Source organism: Hoplias malabaricus, chromosome 11 (assembly GCF_029633855.1).
Source record: "Hoplias malabaricus isolate fHopMal1 chromosome 11, fHopMal1.hap1, whole genome shotgun sequence".
Lineage (NCBI taxonomy): Eukaryota > Metazoa > Chordata > Actinopteri > Characiformes > Erythrinidae > Hoplias > Hoplias malabaricus.
The window spans coordinates 12,708,068-12,726,580 of record NC_089810.1 but is presented as its reverse complement, the minus strand read 5'-3'; the positions used below and the strand labels follow the sequence as shown (position 1 = coordinate 12,726,580).

Here is an 18,513-nt window from a genome sequence, read left to right as displayed (position 1 = left end):
GGCCCTCTATCTCGACAGAAAAATAAATTTGCCGAATTTGATAAGCTGCAACAGGGAGCCGTCATTTCTGACAGGTCCGACTGAGGCATTTGTCACGGGTTCAAAAAACTAATCCCATTTTGAAGAGAACACGCCGCACTTGTGAAGAGCGCCTATATTAGATTTTGCATGGGCCACAGAGATGTAAAGAAGAAGAAGGGGAGGGGGAAAAAAACAATAACTGAAAGTATAATTGAAGGATTAGATCAGAGTTAGAGAAGAGACACTCTGCCTAGTTGCTGTCATCTCCAAAGGATTGCTGTGGAATTAGGAAAAGAGAAAGCTCTGAGAAAAGCAATAAGCTTCAAGGTGTATTTATGCCTTTGACATAATTTACACTCTATACAGTGACATGATGGCGACTGTTGTGACAAATATGCAATAAAAAGCTTTAGCTGTTTTCTCAGATAGGACAAATACCACTTAATCTGCCACAACACAGTATATATACACACCTGGATATGGGGTTTAGACATGGTTATATATTTAACTGTTATGGAAAAAATAAACATTTATATATTAACAGGGCAACCATATACACATCAATCACTCTGCATGTGTGTGTGTGTGTGTATTTCTCTGCCTCTAACTCACTCTCTCACAAACACACTCAATGGTTGGTGACATCACATGAATATTTATTTCCTGGCAACTGTTGCTAGGTTGGACAAGCTTCAAAGAATTTTTGCAGATATCCCAAATTCAAATTCAAATTAATGAGGGACTGTAATGAGTTTAGAGACATAGAACCCTACAACCTGTACTAACCTGAACTATGGCTATCATGTGTGGTCCGACACTGCATACACATGTTATTTGTGGCCATGCAAGCTTAATGGCAATGGTCAGATCACAATCCATATGGTGAGCGCATACATTATCATTCAGAGTTAACATGGCAGCAGCCCTAATGTCAAGCCAGAACATGCTGTAAAACCAGTGTATCCTTTTATTGCATTCACATTGTTTTAAATAGAAACATACGATGAGATGTTCAGATGAATTATTTTTAGCTGAAGGTTTCTGCTGCTGGATAGTTTAATAGTTGTTTTAGATGCATTTGATTCATACACCTGATGATACTTGAAAATTACATCCCTTAGTTTTCACAGTGATAGTTCTCTTTGTATGCACAATGTGAGAGTGTCTAAATACATTTACTAGAGTTTGGTGGCCTTGGCCTTGGCTTTGTAACATTTCTACCATCACAGAGTGTCTCAGCTGTGACTGTCATCAGCTCAACGGCAACTGTCAACACAATACCTGACAACAGCTGCCCATGGGCCAAACACCTCGCCATCTAACACCACTAGTGTGCACACACACACACACACACACACACACACACACACACACACACACACAGCCTATGTCCATTTTTTGTACAGACTCCATTTTCCGAAAATCTGGGACATTTTATAATTTTGCTGAAGCTTTATGTGATAAAAATGAAAAGTTCCAGTGTTTTCACTGAGCCACGTTTCAAAGTTAATATTGTTTTAATATAAACACTTTTGGAATTGGATGCCTGCAACACAAAGGTGACACGTTTATAAAAAAATATAACACTGTTTTGAAGCATTGCATAATGAGCAGATAAATATAAAAGGTATCAAATTCACCAAAGACAAGTTGAGAGAACAACATGAGAGAATCATCAAATAGTTCAAACTGAACATTATTCAATGTAGGAGTGCAAAGAATTTGATCATCTATAAAACTTAATACTGTGAAATGTTTCAGGCATTCTGCAGAATACCAGTCCATGTAGAGTAATGCTGGACACCGATGTTAAATGAGTGTGACTTTCATGCACTCAGATGCCAATGCATAAGAAATTGTCATATTCAAATGATAAATATAGACATATCAGCTTGGAGGTACAGTTGTCACTTAACACAGTCTACCACTGCAGCAAGAAATACACCCTGAAAATCTATTTCACAAAGAGAAAACCATACATCATTTCTGTGAATAACCTCTAATGCGTCTCTGGGCCCAAGCGGATCTCAGGTGATCCAAAGACAATAGAAATGTATTGTGACATTAGAAACATCCATGTTTCAGCTTTTTTTTTTACATTTTAAACAAAAATAGACATTATGTTAAGGAACCATCCAGACCGTTATCAGTGGTATTATGGTATGGGGTGCATTAGAGACCAAGCCTGGGTGACATACAAACATGAGAGTTTTCCATTGATGTAGAGGTAAACATAGGATTTTCAGAGAGACATATGCCGCTGTCAGGATGATGTCTTATCCTGGTGGACTGGGGTTATTTCAGCAAAACTGTGCCAAGGCCCATACTGTTTGTGCTACAACAACATGGCTTCACTGACACAGAATGCATGTGCTTGACTGGTCTGCTGGCTCATCATGAAGAGGAGAATCAGGCAACAGTAACTATGTACTGCTGAGCGGCTAAAAAATAACTGTATCAAGCCACAAAGGGTACAAATTTCACTTGTAAATTTTTAATAATTAGCATCCTCATGAACGGTCATGTACCACACAGTGGTAAACAATCTTTTTTGCTGTGTGTGACAGGCATCAACATCTAAATGTGTTTATATTTACAAAAAGAACATTGTGAATATTTATCGCTGTCTGTTTGTCAATTCAATAAGAAATCACACAGTGTTATTTTCACTACCTTTTCCAATATGTCCCAACCTTCATAGAAATTGGGTTTGTATTTAGACACCATTTCTAATAGTGTACTGATGTGTACTGATGGTGGACATAAGGTTATCATGCTCAATGTCAACTCCAAAGCTGAAAATGACTAACCCAGCAATAGGTTTTGAAGTTATGCATCTATTTTCTCTGAATTATCATCCACTCATCCATTCAATAACTGTAGCCAATGCACTTGTGGCTAAATGCAAACAAATCTTCACAGCTAATGTTAAAACAGTGTGGTACAATGTACCGACAAGAAGTGTTCCTGTCACAAAGCTCAAGGGTTCTGGGTTTAATCCCCACCTCGGGTCACTGCCTGAAACACCGTGAACTGGCTGTTATTTTATGTGACTGTCCATAGGTGTGAGTTTATGACTGATAGAGTGTGTGATGTGTGAGGGTGTGACGCCCAGGCTCTCTGTCCAGGGTGTGTTCCTGATTCTGGATAGGCTCCAGACTCAAACCACGTTCTGGAGCGTACGTACATTCTAGAACTTCTAAGGGAGAGCAGGCTGTAGAGTGGCTAATCAAGTTGGATGCTAACACAGTCCTGGAGCAGCCAAAAGCCAGTGAGGATGCCAGCCCTGACTGACTCCATCCCCTGTGTCCTTCTGTGTCTGCGTCTGCTCTTTCTGTTCCATTAAATCCTTTCATTATGGTCAAACATATCAGTGGCCAGGTGATATTTACGCACGCTAATACAGGCGCCAGCTGCTCCTGTGCCAACGTTGGCTACGAGAGCTCCTGCAGCTGGCACTGTACCCACTCTTATCATCCTCTCATCACACACAATCCCTCCATCTCTCTCTCTCTCTCTCTACCGTTCTGCCTACCATTCTCTCCTGTTCTGGATCCACCATTTTGTTTAGTCATTGTTGACAACATGTGGCAGAGATATTGAGCAAATGAAGAATATTCCCACTAGGTCCTAATGGCTTTGGTTGAGTTCTCATGACCACCTTGTCTATTAATCTAATTCCTATCTGGACGGATTGTGAAGGGTACAGGTGCAGAGGCAGCGCAGGGTATAGACGATATGGATTATTAATGACAAGTTGGATGGTTTTAGCACCCTTGGATTGTTCCTAGGCCCATATGTCATGTTGGAGTAATGCAACAATTCCACAAACGAAAGAGATTTGCCATGACCTTAAGACACAGTGTTTTCACTGAAACTGTAATTTACAGCACATGAAAGACTTGGGCACATATATATTTTATGTGTTTTTCCCCAGTAACTTGATCAGGTGAGCCTCACCTTTGGCTTAAAGCCACATGCATTCACAAAGAACCAGCGTATACCTGTGACCCAAGCAATATGCTGAATGTTAAAGACCTGCACAAAAAAGCTGTATTTCATTGTCTTCATGATTAATTCTAAACACAACAAAGCATGGCTGCTATTAGCACAGAGATCATTACATGGCACTGCTGCTCCAATAGAGCAGCGTGTGATGTCACTCTACTGTGCTCTGTGCCAAACAGGACAAATGTGACTACTGAATATGCATTAACGCATTATGTTATTGGCATGGAAAGAGTTTGTTCAACATCATCTGGATGGTTAATCACATATGTAACTTGTGTACGGTCTTAAGCATACGCCTCTTTTATAATGTCCTGAAGTGCCAAGCAGGGAATCACGGATTTACAGTGTAACCCAATTAGCATTAGACAGAGAGAAAGACAAGAGAGAAAAGAGGGGAAGCATATGTACATAAGTACATAGAGAGAGAGAGAGAGAGAGAGAGAGAGAGAGAGAGAGAGAGAGAGAGAGAAATATATGTTTAAAAAGTAACAGAACGAGAGAGGAAAGTATATAAGAGACAGCAGATGTGTGAAATGAGGGAGAGGGAGGGGTGTGTGTGTGTGTAAGAGAGAGAGAGAAGAAAGAAAGAAAGAAAAAAAGAAAGAAAGAAAGAAAGAATGAGAGATTAGAAGTGTCAGAGGAAGAGCAGAGGGTGATAAGACAAAGAATGAAGGAAAGTGAGAATGACTGAGTGAGGGAGCTGTGAGAGAGAAAGGGAAAAACAGAGAGAGAGAGAGAGAGAGAGAGAGAGAGAGAGAGACTGACCTGTATAACAGTTTACTTTTTTGTCTCTATTCTGGTGCTGGGTAAAATTTATTTATCAATGTGTGTGTGTTTGTGTGTAAACACTCACCGGCATGGTCTGTCCACCATGGAGGCTGTTGATGGCTGCCTGCGCTTCTGCATGGCTGGAAAACTTCACAAAGGCACAGCCTAGAGATAGACAGAGAGAGAGAGAGAGAGACAGAGAGAGAGAGAGAGAGAGATAGAGAGAGAGAGAAAACAGGGGTCAGTGTTAGCAAGATATTCTTGAATAGGGCAAATACATCCATTACCATTGTTTTCATGTTATCTGCTGTGTTAATGTATTCTGTCATTTGTGTGTGTGTGTGTGTGTGTGTGTGAGTGTGTGTGCAATCTGAATAAATCTGTATAATTGTGCCGAATGTATTAGACACATGGAGCAGCACGTCCTTTTGCTAATCTCTCTCTCTCTCTCTACTCTCTAGCACCTACCCTACCCGACACACACATGCACACACATTTACACATGTACGCACACACACACACACACGCACATCCACTGAGAGCCTTGTTTGTGTTTATTAATCTGTTTAATATTTACACATGCTGATCTGTGTGCAGTCTCTTATAATGGAGATTATGATGACAAAGAGTGCCAATATAATTCGCCTTTCATGCATGAGTATAAATTTAGGCGAAAAAGGGGGCTTAGTTTACCCACTGCTAATACAGTTTTCAATCTTGTGCATCCTGTTTATTTCACATCTCCATATCTACTGGAGGAGTAAACATCCTTCATATCTAAAGAACACAGGATTTGCACAGATTGAATTATAAAATATCACAGGAATCACGCAGTCCATTTAATCTCACTTATCAGAGGGTGGTGTGGTGCTTATGACTGATAAACTGCTCTCATATGCTGCAGCAAGGCCGGCTACAGGTCTGGAACCGTGATGCATTTTACACTGGTGTTCACCAAACCAATTAGATATAGGTTCAAATATAAAATATTCCTATATCATAGCCACAGGCAGGGAAACAACAAGCCCCTCAATTCACAGCTAACATCAGTACTGGATCTCACTGACTTTTAACAGACTGAGTGTGATCATATTCTCACAGCAATGTTCCCGCTCCTAGTGTGTTGAACACCTCACTCTGAAAACCTAGGCGTATATGGAACACAGACAGAGACAGACACACACATGTACACGTAGGCATACATTCTCTATATCATAACTCTTGGCTCAAAAATGTACACATAAACCTTAACAGTATCCTTCGTTTACTTCACTCTCAGTCCAAACCACCACAAACTGTCAGGCCTCCTGCTGAGGAAGACTCAACCCACACACTTTCTACATTGATATGAATGATCCTATTCTACTTGTATTGTTAAAGGACTACATTTCTCAGGATATTTTTGGAGGATCACATGGACAGAACTTCCAATCACAACACTTTCCAACATTCCAGATTAGCATTCCACCTCAATATTAACACACCTTTACTCGTTATTTTTAATTAGTATATAAGCCTTTTGTCTCCGTTTTTCATTTATGACCTTTTTACTGTGTATTTTGAACACTCTCTTGGATTTGCCCTTTTTTAATCTGTTCGCTCGTGTTTATGTTTTTAACCTTGGACTGTAGCTTACATTTCCTCAGTTCGTGACCCTGATTTGTTTCATTAAAATTAACTGGATTCTCTTTTATCTACTAGCGCTGGCTCTATTCCTCGCCATGACGCAAACGTTATGTTTTTAATGACAATTTTATCAGAATCCAAAGATTGTGTACGAGGAAGAGAATGGGAAAGCAAAATAACACAAAAAGAAAAGAAAAGAAAAAAGGATATTGCAAGTATCAGATCCCAAAAATCCATGCAAGACATGATAGCCCATCAAATCAGTGACTGTAAACTGTGCATAAAGTTGGCAAGAATAATAATAAAAAAGTAATAATAATAACAAAAAAGAGTGATTGAGAGTAAAAAAGAAGTGTGCAGAGTAAATGTCCCTGCAGATTTCTTTCAAACCTGAAACTAATTCTCCTAAAATGAATGAAGTCTATTACAAAAAGGTGTAGTCAAACACACTTAAACCCTAAAACATGATTTTATTTACAGCCCACTTTCAGTGCATAATGTAGGTTAGAGCAAATCTGTTATCACAAAGAGTTCAGTAGAATTACGAGCAAGTGCTGCTTCATTGGATTCCCCCGGAATAAATGAGGCTGTAAGAAAGCAGCAGGTTTGTATTGACAAAGCGTTACATCAGATTCTTTCACCAGAACATAAACCAGCCTCAGCTCTCATGCCTTAGGGGGAAGCCTGAGTACCTCAGCAGGAAAGTTCATACAGGGACATGGCCAAAGTTAACAAATGTGGCTTTTAACGAGTACCTTGCAGTTTCAAATGCCAGTCTATCACATTAAACATACATTATGTTAATGTGGACACAGCGCTCTATTTTGGTTCACAAAGGTAATTTAATTTTGGCTCAGTTTTATACAATTTTTCCATTTTCCATTGTTTTCTCTTCTATGAAGCGTGATGTACTGATCTCAGTGATGAGTAGGAATCTTCTTAGATCCTATATAAAATGTATGGATATATGAAAGACTTACTGAGTGTGTGAGAGCATGAGTGTTTTAATTATGACAGGCATGACAAAAAACACCACAAAATAGAGACATACCTCCAATTTAACTTGATGTTTCCACATTTGGAACATCTGTATGATTGTAATTCTGCAGTAAACTCTAAAATCGAATTAGCATTAACTCTAATTGTTAGCATCAAGCTCTAAAAAGTGAAAAACAAATATATATATTCTACAAATATTGATGTATTACTGTTTTGGGGGGTAGCAGATAAGGTGTTTGTGGACTGGGCTTGTAACAAACTCACATGCTCATGTTGTATTATACAGAGGTAGTGCAAGTGTGGTGCATGTCAACTTCACTTCACTTCAATAATACAGTGTCTTCCTTAAGTCTTTGATGTTAACCTGTAATTATTAATACATTTTGCCTAATATTTATAGCTAGTTGTCTATTGAATTAGACATTATTTACATTTAATTTATATTCTGAATTGGCACTGATTCTCTTTAGATTGCTCCCATTTCCAAAATAAGATAAATCATAAAAATATAGCAACAAGATTGTTTTTCTGTCAGAAGTTTCAAACTCAGAGATCACATGCATAACTGCTGAGGAACAATTAAACAAAAATGTGTCAAGACAAACACACAGTGGGGGACTTGGGTGGGTTAAAATATGCTTATATTAAATTGTGCTGATATTCCTAACGCCAGTGATTTTCAATAGCATCTCTCTGTTAGAGGCATCAAAGCTAAGCATTGCCTCTGATAGTGAACAGTTCTCATTGGGAGCAATGAAGGGGCAGGGAAAAAGACACCTCTGAAAAGCACAGGAAAACAAAGGAGTGTATTAAAAGAGGGCACATGAAAAGAGGAGTGCAAGGAAGCTAAGAGCATTGTCCGATGAGATAGAAACATGCTTTGATTTCTCCTGTGGCTCTGTACAATTGGTGTCTGAAGCCCCCTGTCCCACCACCCCCTCCAGATGGAGATGAAAACTCCTCTCTTTTTCCCTCTGTGACCCTAAATGAGTCAGCCTGCTGGGGTGCCATCCTGAATACATGGCTCTGTTTGAGGAAACAGAAGGAGCTTAACCTTTCGAGCGGTGAGAAGTGGAGACCCCCAGGCCCTTTCGTTTACGTAGGGAGAAGGCAAGGCTACATGGTCCAGCACAAACATCCATCTAACAAACCTGGCAATGGTCAAACCTCGCTGACCTGAAACCACCAGTGATCCTCCAGCCAGCTGCAGTGAGAGAACAACTTTCCTCTCTTTGAGATATGTGAATTAAAGAGCCCAGATTTATATTCTACTTAGTTCAGATCTCACATATGTGGGGGTTTTTGCTCATAAATCTGCCAGAATTTATTTTACATAACCAATTAATGCTGACATATGCTCGTAGATTTCACACAAGGCATTTAATCTTTACATGTGTCACAGATATTGGAGTCTAAAAGGTTAATGCTTTCTGTTCTGATTGGTTGCCTTGGATTCCGTCTCAATTTAGAAGCAGGTCGCCAGTATCAGAACCAAGACATTTTTAAAATAATCTGAAAAGACCTGCTGTATTGCTTTGAAATGCTCACCCTTTACCTCATGACCACAAAGCACTTTTGTAAGTTGCACTGGAAAAGTGCATGTGCTAAATACATAAATGTAAGATGTATATATACACATGTCCAGTAGTGTAAAAACCTATTTTAATGACATTATTTATATAGTAACTCACATTTAACAAATTTGTTGCTTCTTCTTTAGACCTAGCATTCTGGAGAGTTTCTGTGCATGTTACATGTATCTGTCTTCAGACCGACTGCAAGAGTAGAGTTGCGATCTAAATTATTCAACTTCAAGGTTTATTAGCAAAATATATAAACATTCAAAATTTCAAAATAAACCAGTCAAACAACAACAATTTAAATAAGTCAACCCAACTAAAACAACAAGTAGTTTCTTCAAACTCAACATCAAATGCCACTTTTAATGACTACTGCAGTCTCAGAATTATTCAGCCTCCTAAACAGAATCATGTGTTGTATCAAGCACATGTGATGTAATTAATCAAGGGCGTCATCAGCTGCATTAGGTCTGATTAAGATAAAGCACTACAAATACCTGGACTGGCTAGGGGTCTGTTGACTGACGTGTGATTTCATGTTAGAAATAAGTCAAGAGATTTGTCCAAAAAGCTGAGAGATCATTGCTATGTACAAGCATGGAAAAAGATACAAAAATATAGTAAAGGCACTGAATGTTCCTAGATATACCATTGAAAACATATTTCACAAGTTCAAAGTTAAAGGAACATCAGCTACACTACCTGAGTGTAGCAGAAAGAAGAAGCCATCACCTGCCAACATTATCCTGAAAAGGTAGGTGATTAAAAACACTTGAGTGACTGCAAAAGACCTACAGCAAGATTTGGTGGCACTGAGATTTCAGTTTGCACAGTAAGGCACATACTAAACACTGAAGGTGTCCAAGTCTCAACTCCAGGATGTACACCTGTACTGACCCAAAAGCACATGAAAAGCCAGCTCCAGTACAATCAGAATCATATGAATAAAGCAAATAAGTTCTGGGATTCTGTTCTGTGGAGCTATCAAACTAAACTGAAACTTTACTGCCCTATGGATCAGCTGGAGGACTGGAGGACTAAGAATGAGGCATCAGCTGAAAAGAACACTACGGTGAGGCATGGAGATGGCTCTGAAAAGCTCTGGGGCTGCTTTGCTTCCTCTGGAAACCTGCAGCATGCGTAGAGCAATATGAACTTAATCAAGTATCAAGAAATCCTGGGAGAAAACACCATGCCTTCTGAGAGGAAGCTAACACATGGGGGTCATTGGATGTTAACCTGTGCGTATGCTTTGCCACAATGTTATGAACTATTTGCTTCCCTACAGTCCGGAGCAGCATAAAATTTAATTCATCCTCCCCCACAATTTCCACTTCAATATATATGCTAGAGACAGTCTAACAACAATCTTCCTTACTTCAGTGTAAGAGTGGAACTAAACTAATGTTTATTCATTGGGCTATCGTGTAATTTTTATTCATAGCTGTGGCATCACAACATAGATTACTTTAAACGGCACTCAACGGTTTTGTTTGCAATTTCTATTTCCATTAATATATTACAACAAGATATTTAAAAGCATATAAATGATTTGTTTTTTCATGATCATTATTTTGCTAAGGTATTTCTATCTTCTGTTATTTCATTAACATATAACAAAGTTTTGTATGTTATGAAACTTTATCTAAAAAAAGCTCAGGTGGTTTTATTCAGGTAAATAATAAATAAAAAGTTAAATATATAGCGAAGTAGTTTTCAGAAGGAAAAAGGCAATATTTTTCATCAATCTAAACCTCACAAACACTTTGAATCAACCTGTGCCCTGCTCTGTGTTTTCACACTCTGTGTCAAAGCCTTTTATTTCAAGGCTTGGAAAATGAGTTTTTTTCTATGATATGGGAATTTTAAAGCATATGGATGGCATTGAGCACCGTGGCTTTTTTACTCTTTCCATCTCTGTGTCTTTTCCCTGACCCAGAAAGAAGAGAATTACAGAGAGCCAAGAGCTGAAGATCTCCAATGAAATGGAAGTGATGAGGGACTCAGAAATTATAGTGCAAATTTGAGGGCTTTGTACTCGCTGGTGAAAAAGAAGGGAGGACGTGAAAAGAGAAAAAAAAAAAAAAAGATTGGACAGCTTTTAGCTGAGAGGTTTCCATGCTCCCTTTTGAATTCACAGAGAAAATAATATTCATGCATGAATTCAGACTGTTTGAATGGATGACATGTATAACACATCATAATTACAGAACTAAAAGCCATATCTCTATTATTACTGACAGGCCTGAACTCTATTCAGCTCCGGCTGCCAGAGACGCGCAGCCCTGGGGGAGCACCGGGGAAAAGGGAGATAGGGATATTAAGCTTCTTGGCCATTTTTATTGGGTCTGGGGACACTAACAGGCTGAGAGCCACATGAATCTACATCAACACTGGGACAAAAGAAAAGTGTTATGGTCCATGCAGCCCTTCTGGTTTGAGGGTGGTGGTGGTGGGGGGGGGCAGTCTGATTTGAATTCCTGGAAGCCGGCCTCACTGCTGCACACTGCCAGAACCGTTTGCAATGACAAGACTTTTAAAGACCGTGAGGGATCATGACAAGCAGGCGCTCACACACACACACACACACACATCTTACTTTCGGATAAAGATTCATCCCTAAATGCAGATCTCAACATGAACAATTCTACTTTACACCGTAGACCAAATTTATGACTGTTGTCATAATTAGGAGCTGACAGTGGACTCAGTCAAAATCACCTTTTTTGACATCCACTCCCAATGGGCAGAACAAATACGATGATCACGTGTTTATACCCCTTATATATGCAACACAGTAAAGCTATAGTCTATGTAGCTATGAAAGCTTTCTGTCAGGTTTTGCATGGGTTTGGACCATGGGAATAAACCAGTGCCCAGAGGAAACCCACACAGACACAGGGAGAACACACCAAACTCCTTACAGGCAACGACATGAGGTGGGGCTTGAACCAACAAACTGGTCCCTGAAGCTGATGGCGACACTACCTTCTGCGCCACTGTGCTGCCTGTGTGACACTGCAACTTATGGTAAGACATAGTACCTAACAAAAATTGAATAAATACATAAATCAAACAAACAAAACAAATCAATTTAATGAAGAAATAACTAAAGAGAATGTGATTGTATCATTGGTATAGTGATTAATATGTTTCAGCTGGAAATATACAGGTGAACTCTCAACATCTCAGAAGAATTTAAAGAAAAACTTAAATGGCAGTGCCCCGAGATCGTGTAAATGCTTTGTGAAGTGTAAAAAAATTGACAGGAGAGCATTTTCACATGGCAATAAAATGATGTCAGCTGTCAGAGTCAGACAGAGTCAGAGGACCTGAATGCAGTGAATGACCAGTTAATTCCATCTATGGATCTTTTCTTCCCTGATGGCACGGGCATATTTCAGGATGACGGTGCCAACATTCATCAGCCTCAAACAGTGAAGATTCGGTTCACACATGAATTGGCCTCCACAGAGTCCTGACCTTAACCCCACTGCTAGTCTTTGAGATAAACCGGAGAAGACTTCACAAAATGTTTAACTTTCCTGTTGTCAGTACATGATCTTGGCCAAAAAATAAATGCAACTCTGGAGGGAAATAAATTTTGCGATGTTGCACAAGGCTGTTAAAGCAAATGCCACGGTGAATGCATGCCATAATCAAAGTTAAAGGTTGTGCAACTAAATTCCAAAGTGTGCAACTTTTTCTTTTTCAGTCCCGGCTGTGCGGATCTTAACATCTGTGATATATCTTCATTCATTAATCGCACTCTCTCTCTTCAACACTTCATTTTCAGTCTCTGCTTTGTCGTGAGCTTGTATATGGCTCTAATGTTTCATTGGGTTTTATAAATCTTGGCCCTCATTAGTGAGCATTTATTTGATAAGGCCATGCACAGTTTATGTAATAAAACTCGAATTAATCACTCAAAAAACAAACTTAAATTGTAAAATCAAAAATTAAATAATGGCAAAGTACATGATTCTGGGGAACTGTTCTCACAGCACCCCCCCCCCTCCCCCCATCTTTGTGATCGTTCAGAAGCTCTGCATATTTTGAAGGTGAAATGGTATGTTTCAGTGTTTAAGTCTGAAACGGGAATGTAGTGTAATTTGTCTGTAAGGTTTTATTCACTGTCTGTGTTTACTTTCATTCGGTTAGCTGTCTATAGAATTTAGAGTCTGTTTCACTTCAAATAAACAGAAACAGCAAAAATTAAGTCAATATCCCCATATATGGAGCGGAAATAGAGCAACGTCCTTATCTCTTTTCATGCTTTTGAACTTTCTGAGTTCTCTCCACTTCCAAATGCTTCAAGATGCTTTTTCTTGTGATGCACAGAGCAAAAGCCACAGCCATTTTGGACAGAGAGCCCCCCCCCCCCCCCCCCCCATGAACTGAGCTATGGCTGTGTATACACATCTGAGCATTTTCCAGCATGCAAACAGAACAAAGAGCTAGCAAGTGTTGAGCTGTATAAAAAAGTGTATTTTTAATTAAAATCATGAACATCACTTTAAAGTCAGGTACATTGTATGATGTAATATATTGCACGCCACGCTGTATATTACCCCACGCTAGTCACTGTATATGATCAAAGGTATTTATAAACACAAGCAAGTAAAATACATAGTGCTGCACATCTGCCAGTGATACACACACAGACACACACACACACACTTTTCAATCTGACAAAAAGCACAATGAATACACGCAATGATACACACCCATCACAGCGTTCAATAGAGCTATGTCTCCTTCCCTGCTGAGCCTGGGACATCATCACATTATCTCACGTCAAAATCACCAAACCACACGCTCTGCTGGGTTATAGACATGCTGAGATGAATCTGTCTATCAGAATACACCAACACACTATAGCTGTATCACTCCATAGCCTCCAGTACAGAGAACAGGATACAGAATAACCATTCAGTTTCCAATGTAAGTTGCCACATTAATGAAGAATTCAGTTAATGTATGTGGTCACATGAATATCTCAATGTGGCTGAGGTAATCAGATTTAAGTCCTTGAACAAACGACCAAACTTCTGAAAAGTTCATACTAGTTTAGCAAGGAATTGACAGTGAGTGGGCAAGAAACATTTAATTTCATGTTTTTCTATAGAGTTTACACAAGCTGTGCTTACACAAGTGAATGTCTGGGTCCACAGAGAGTGCACCCTGAAGTATCCAAATTCATTAGTTACAACAGGTTTCTATAAGCTTAGATTACATTTATGTCCAAGAAAGTACATAGTTTACATTTGTCAAACGAAATACGGAGTTATGAAAACTGTTATACAAGTGGGAAATGACTGAGAATCCTAATGAGACACACTGTAAAGTAGGTACTTCAAAATGCTGTTTTCCACTCAGACAGAAATTGCAGAGAAGATGAGAGATGCCTCGTTTACATTCAAGTGATAGTATGGACACAGCTCTTTAAATATCTACATGAAAGATCTCAGCAGAGACGGCCCTACTCCACACAGTATATGGATGTGATTCAGAGCAACACTCTCCTGCACCACAGCATCCTGCATCTTGTATATCCACTAATCTCACAGTCCAGACAGTCTGATCATCCCCAGCGAGATCCTGAGATTCCAAACATGAGTCCATTTGCCTGCGGACAGAAACTTACTCTCTAACAGCATTTCACCTTCGCTCTGAAACTCTTCCTCTTTCCATTTTACTGAGTGCAGACGACAGTTGGCAAATGGAAAAAAAGAAAAGAAAAAAAACGACCTGGCTTTGCTTCCCATAAAGATCTGCAATACGATCATCATTAAACGCTTCAGAGAGCCTAAGTGAGATGATGATTACGCTATGACGCTTTTTGGGAAATGAAAAGCTGCATCACTGAGTTCATGCCAGAGTCTGTCTGCTACATTACAAGTCATAAAAAGTATTAGAGTTATTTTCAAGCTGATGGTAGCGAAAGAGAATCTAGGTTGAGATTTTGTAGAATAATCAGATTCTTAGATCAGATTGTGTAACCAATAAAATCACTGTCATTCTGCTGAAATACAAATAGTTTGATCTTTGCAAAAGTTCATATATTTAAGCATATGTATGAATACCTAGGACTGAGCTGTAATACATGTTATTAACATTAAATGGCATATGCAGATTTTATTGGTTTATCAAATTTAGTGGTCATTTAACAGTCCTTGATGAACCTTTGCATAGACAAGACAAGCCAGAAATGTCCAAACTTGTATTAGACACGTACGAATAACTTACGAATAACTTTCAAGCCTTTGCTGGCTTGATGGTTCTTGGTAATTTAACAACTCCAATGGCAAATGTTATTAAAAAATAGAAACAATAATAAATAAATAAAACAGTTTAACTGACAGTAGCAACCAGTTGAGCTCAAATAAACAAACATTACTCAGCACTGCCATCTAAAGGAACTAGTTCACGAACTTGAAGTCCCATAATGTCTCTCAGTGGATACATTTGTGCTTACTTTCATTATGCAGATTTTAAACCTAATAGTAATGGGTTCTCTGCCCACATCACCCCCCCTTTAGATTACACCCCCTCTTACTGATAGCACGTAGGAGGACTAATATTTGGAGTGTGCAGTGGGGAGGTATAATTCTGGACCTGGCTAAAGAATCCATCAGGAGTTTAACAATAGGAAGAAATTAAATCTACACAAATTACACAGGAGACTGAAGAGAGGTGGGATGCTGAGTGGGTGAAGTGAGCAGCTACTTAAACACTTGCTGCAGTGTGAATGGCAGGAAAAAATCTGACACTTTTGTGTATTGTTCAGGGTGTATATAATTGAAACTTTTCCTTGTTGAACTGCAAAGGAAGCACCAAAACAGAAAACTCTTCACAGGGCTGTAGAATGGAGAGAGCGGAAGACAAGAGTGAGAGAAGAAAAGAGTGAGTAGGAGGTGTTTGAATGGAGCATGCTGCGAGAGAGAGAAAGAAAGGACTGAAGGAGGAGCAGAGCAGGGAAAATGAATATGTGGAGAGAGAAAGGGAAGGCGCTATAGAGAAGGTGTGAGAGGCAGGTGTGTGCTGAGGCATAGAATGAATAGGTGTGAGAGAGAGAAAGACGGAAAGAGAGAGAGAGAGAGAGACACTATGTTACACACTGAGAGGGAAAGAAGGTGCAAATGCAATCAAGGTGCACAAACGAACAGGTGAATATACTTAAACCTGAAGACCGGAAGATTTTAACCTTTTGAAATCACAGTTATCACCAAAGATAATGAAATATTCTTTCATGAAGTTTGACACAAAATAATAAGTCATAACCCATCTTTTCTTTGGTGGATGCCTCTTACATCATGTTCTAAACATGTCACTCTTATTTTGCCTGGACTTTGTTGCAGTCATCACTTCTTAAATTTGTTTTTATTTACAATATTCCATCAATAGATATATCAACATTGTTTTTACTGCATTTTACAAAATGTCCTTTCACTGAAGAACATTTATGCAGTGTTAGGAATCTTGCCCAAGGACTAATATTCATGCTGTTCCTGGGAACCAAACACATGCCTATACATGTATATATGCGGTGCTATACCACACCAACCAGCTTTAGTCTTGTAATGGTTTAAACACATTACAAAACATTGTAAAACAGTTCTGCAGACAGTGTTTTAAAAACTGGCCAAGGATGAGAGAGTATCCCCAGTGAGAACAAGCATGCAGTGAAGGAAAGATAGCAACGAAGCAAATACGGAACAAAAGAGGGAATGGTTCAGAGGGACACTGTGTTACAGTGAAAGCCAATGAAGTGTAGGAGCAAAGAGGAGAATAATGGAGTTGAGGAGGTAGAGAGGGAGGTGTGTAGGTGCTGACCCTTACTGGCCCCATCAGGCCCCCGGAGCACGGTGCACTCCTCAATCTGACCAAACGCTTCAAACAGCCGACGAACATCCTCCTCACTCTGTTGCTTCCCCAACATCCCCACAAACAGCTTCCGGTCTTCTGAGAGATAGATAGATAGATAGAGAGAGAGAGAGAGAGAGAGAGAGAGAGAGAGAGAGAGAGTGAGTGAGAGAGAGAGAGAGAGAGAGATAGATAGATAGATAGATAGATAGAGAGAGAGAGAGAGAGAGAGAGAGAGAGAGAGAGAGAGAGAGAATGTTATGTATAGTTTAAATTCTATTATATAGTGTCCTACATAATTTAAATAAATAAATAAAATAAACAGCTGCCGTTTACATTCTGGTAACATTTCAAGGAGAATAAATTTATTTTTTCATTCATTCATTGTCTGTAACCGCGTATGCAGTTCAGGGTCGTGGTGGGTCCGGAGCCTAATCGGAATCACTGGGCGCAAGGCAGGAACACACCCTGGAAGAGATGCCAGTCATTCACAGGGCAACACACACTCACACCTAGGGACACTTTTGAGCTGGCAATCCACCTACAACGTGTGTTTTTGGACTGTGGGAGGAAACCGAAGCACCCGGAGGAAACCCACGCAGACACAGGGAGAACACACCAAACTCCTCACAGACAGTCACCCGAAGGAAACCCACACAGACACAGGGAGAACACACCAAACTCCTCACAGACAGTCACCCGGAGCGGGACTCGAACCCACAACATACCCCGACATATTAAGTGGTGCTCACGACATACTAAGTGGTGCTCACGACATACTAAGTGGTGCTCATGACTTACTAAGTGGTGCTCATGAGATTTTTCCCTAAAAAGTAATTCTCACCATGTCCCTCCAGGGGCTCCGTAATACGTTTTTTTTTTTTAATAATATAAAAAATTTAAATGAATTGAGGTTTCCTTATGACTGATTATATGTAAGATAAATGTGTACAGTTACACAGTTCTTTGTGTGTGTGTGTGTGCGCGTGTGTTGACTGGTTAATAGGCTGATGTATTATAAATAGATTTAATGTTTTGGCAGCTGTTACATGGTCATGGCAATAAAGCTCCTTTGAGCTCAGCTGGGGGGAGGTGGGCATATTTTATGATATTATTATGCCATTAAAAGGACCCTTTGAAAAGGCCTGATCTACTGAGGAGTTCAAACGAGGGAACGAGAAGAAAAATAGAACGAAGAGCCACAGAGAGGGAGGGAGATAGTGTGAGAAAGTGAGTCTGTGAAAAACAGAACAAACGCAACTCACACACTTTCTCAACCCCTATCAGCGTTCTGCAGAGCTATATGGTGTACACAGATACACACACTCGCACAAGACAGGCACACACACACTCATCATCACGACGCTCTGCTTTTAACCTTCTGTGAGTTATATGTGGCTTTACTGAACTATTTCTGGATGATTCTATGAGCTTTGCCATGAGAGCTGTCAGGAAGAACCTTCCAAAGTAAAAGAAATGTGATGCTAAGTCTGGAGAAACAAACTCAAACTCCGGTTCAGAGTTAAGATATTAATGAAAGTAAAGTCCTACACACTCCGCCGCAGAAGCGTGCTCCGATCACTGGGGAACTGTGACTATTAGAGCTAGGCCTTCAGTCCCACTCTAAAATATTACACCTAGG

General features: G+C 39.6%; 1 protein-coding gene across 5 annotated transcripts in view; it reads right to left on the bottom strand.

The window, feature by feature from the left end:
* The window catches only part of celf6 (CUGBP Elav-like family member 6), a 167,163-nt gene that overhangs the window by 23,409 nt on the left and 125,241 nt on the right, over positions 1 to 18,513 (bottom strand). For 3 of the 5 annotated variants that reach the window (XM_066685525.1, XM_066685524.1, XM_066685526.1), the window contains exons 4-5: positions 16,842 to 16,970; positions 4,886 to 4,965 (exon numbers count right to left, since the gene is read on the bottom strand). In XM_066685525.1, coding sequence (XP_066541622.1) covers positions 4,886 to 4,965; positions 16,842 to 16,970 — 209 coding nt within the window. The remainder of the gene's footprint in view (positions 1 to 4,885; positions 4,966 to 16,841; positions 16,971 to 18,513) is intronic. The other 2 variants (XM_066685527.1, XM_066685529.1) reach the window with 2 other exon arrangements.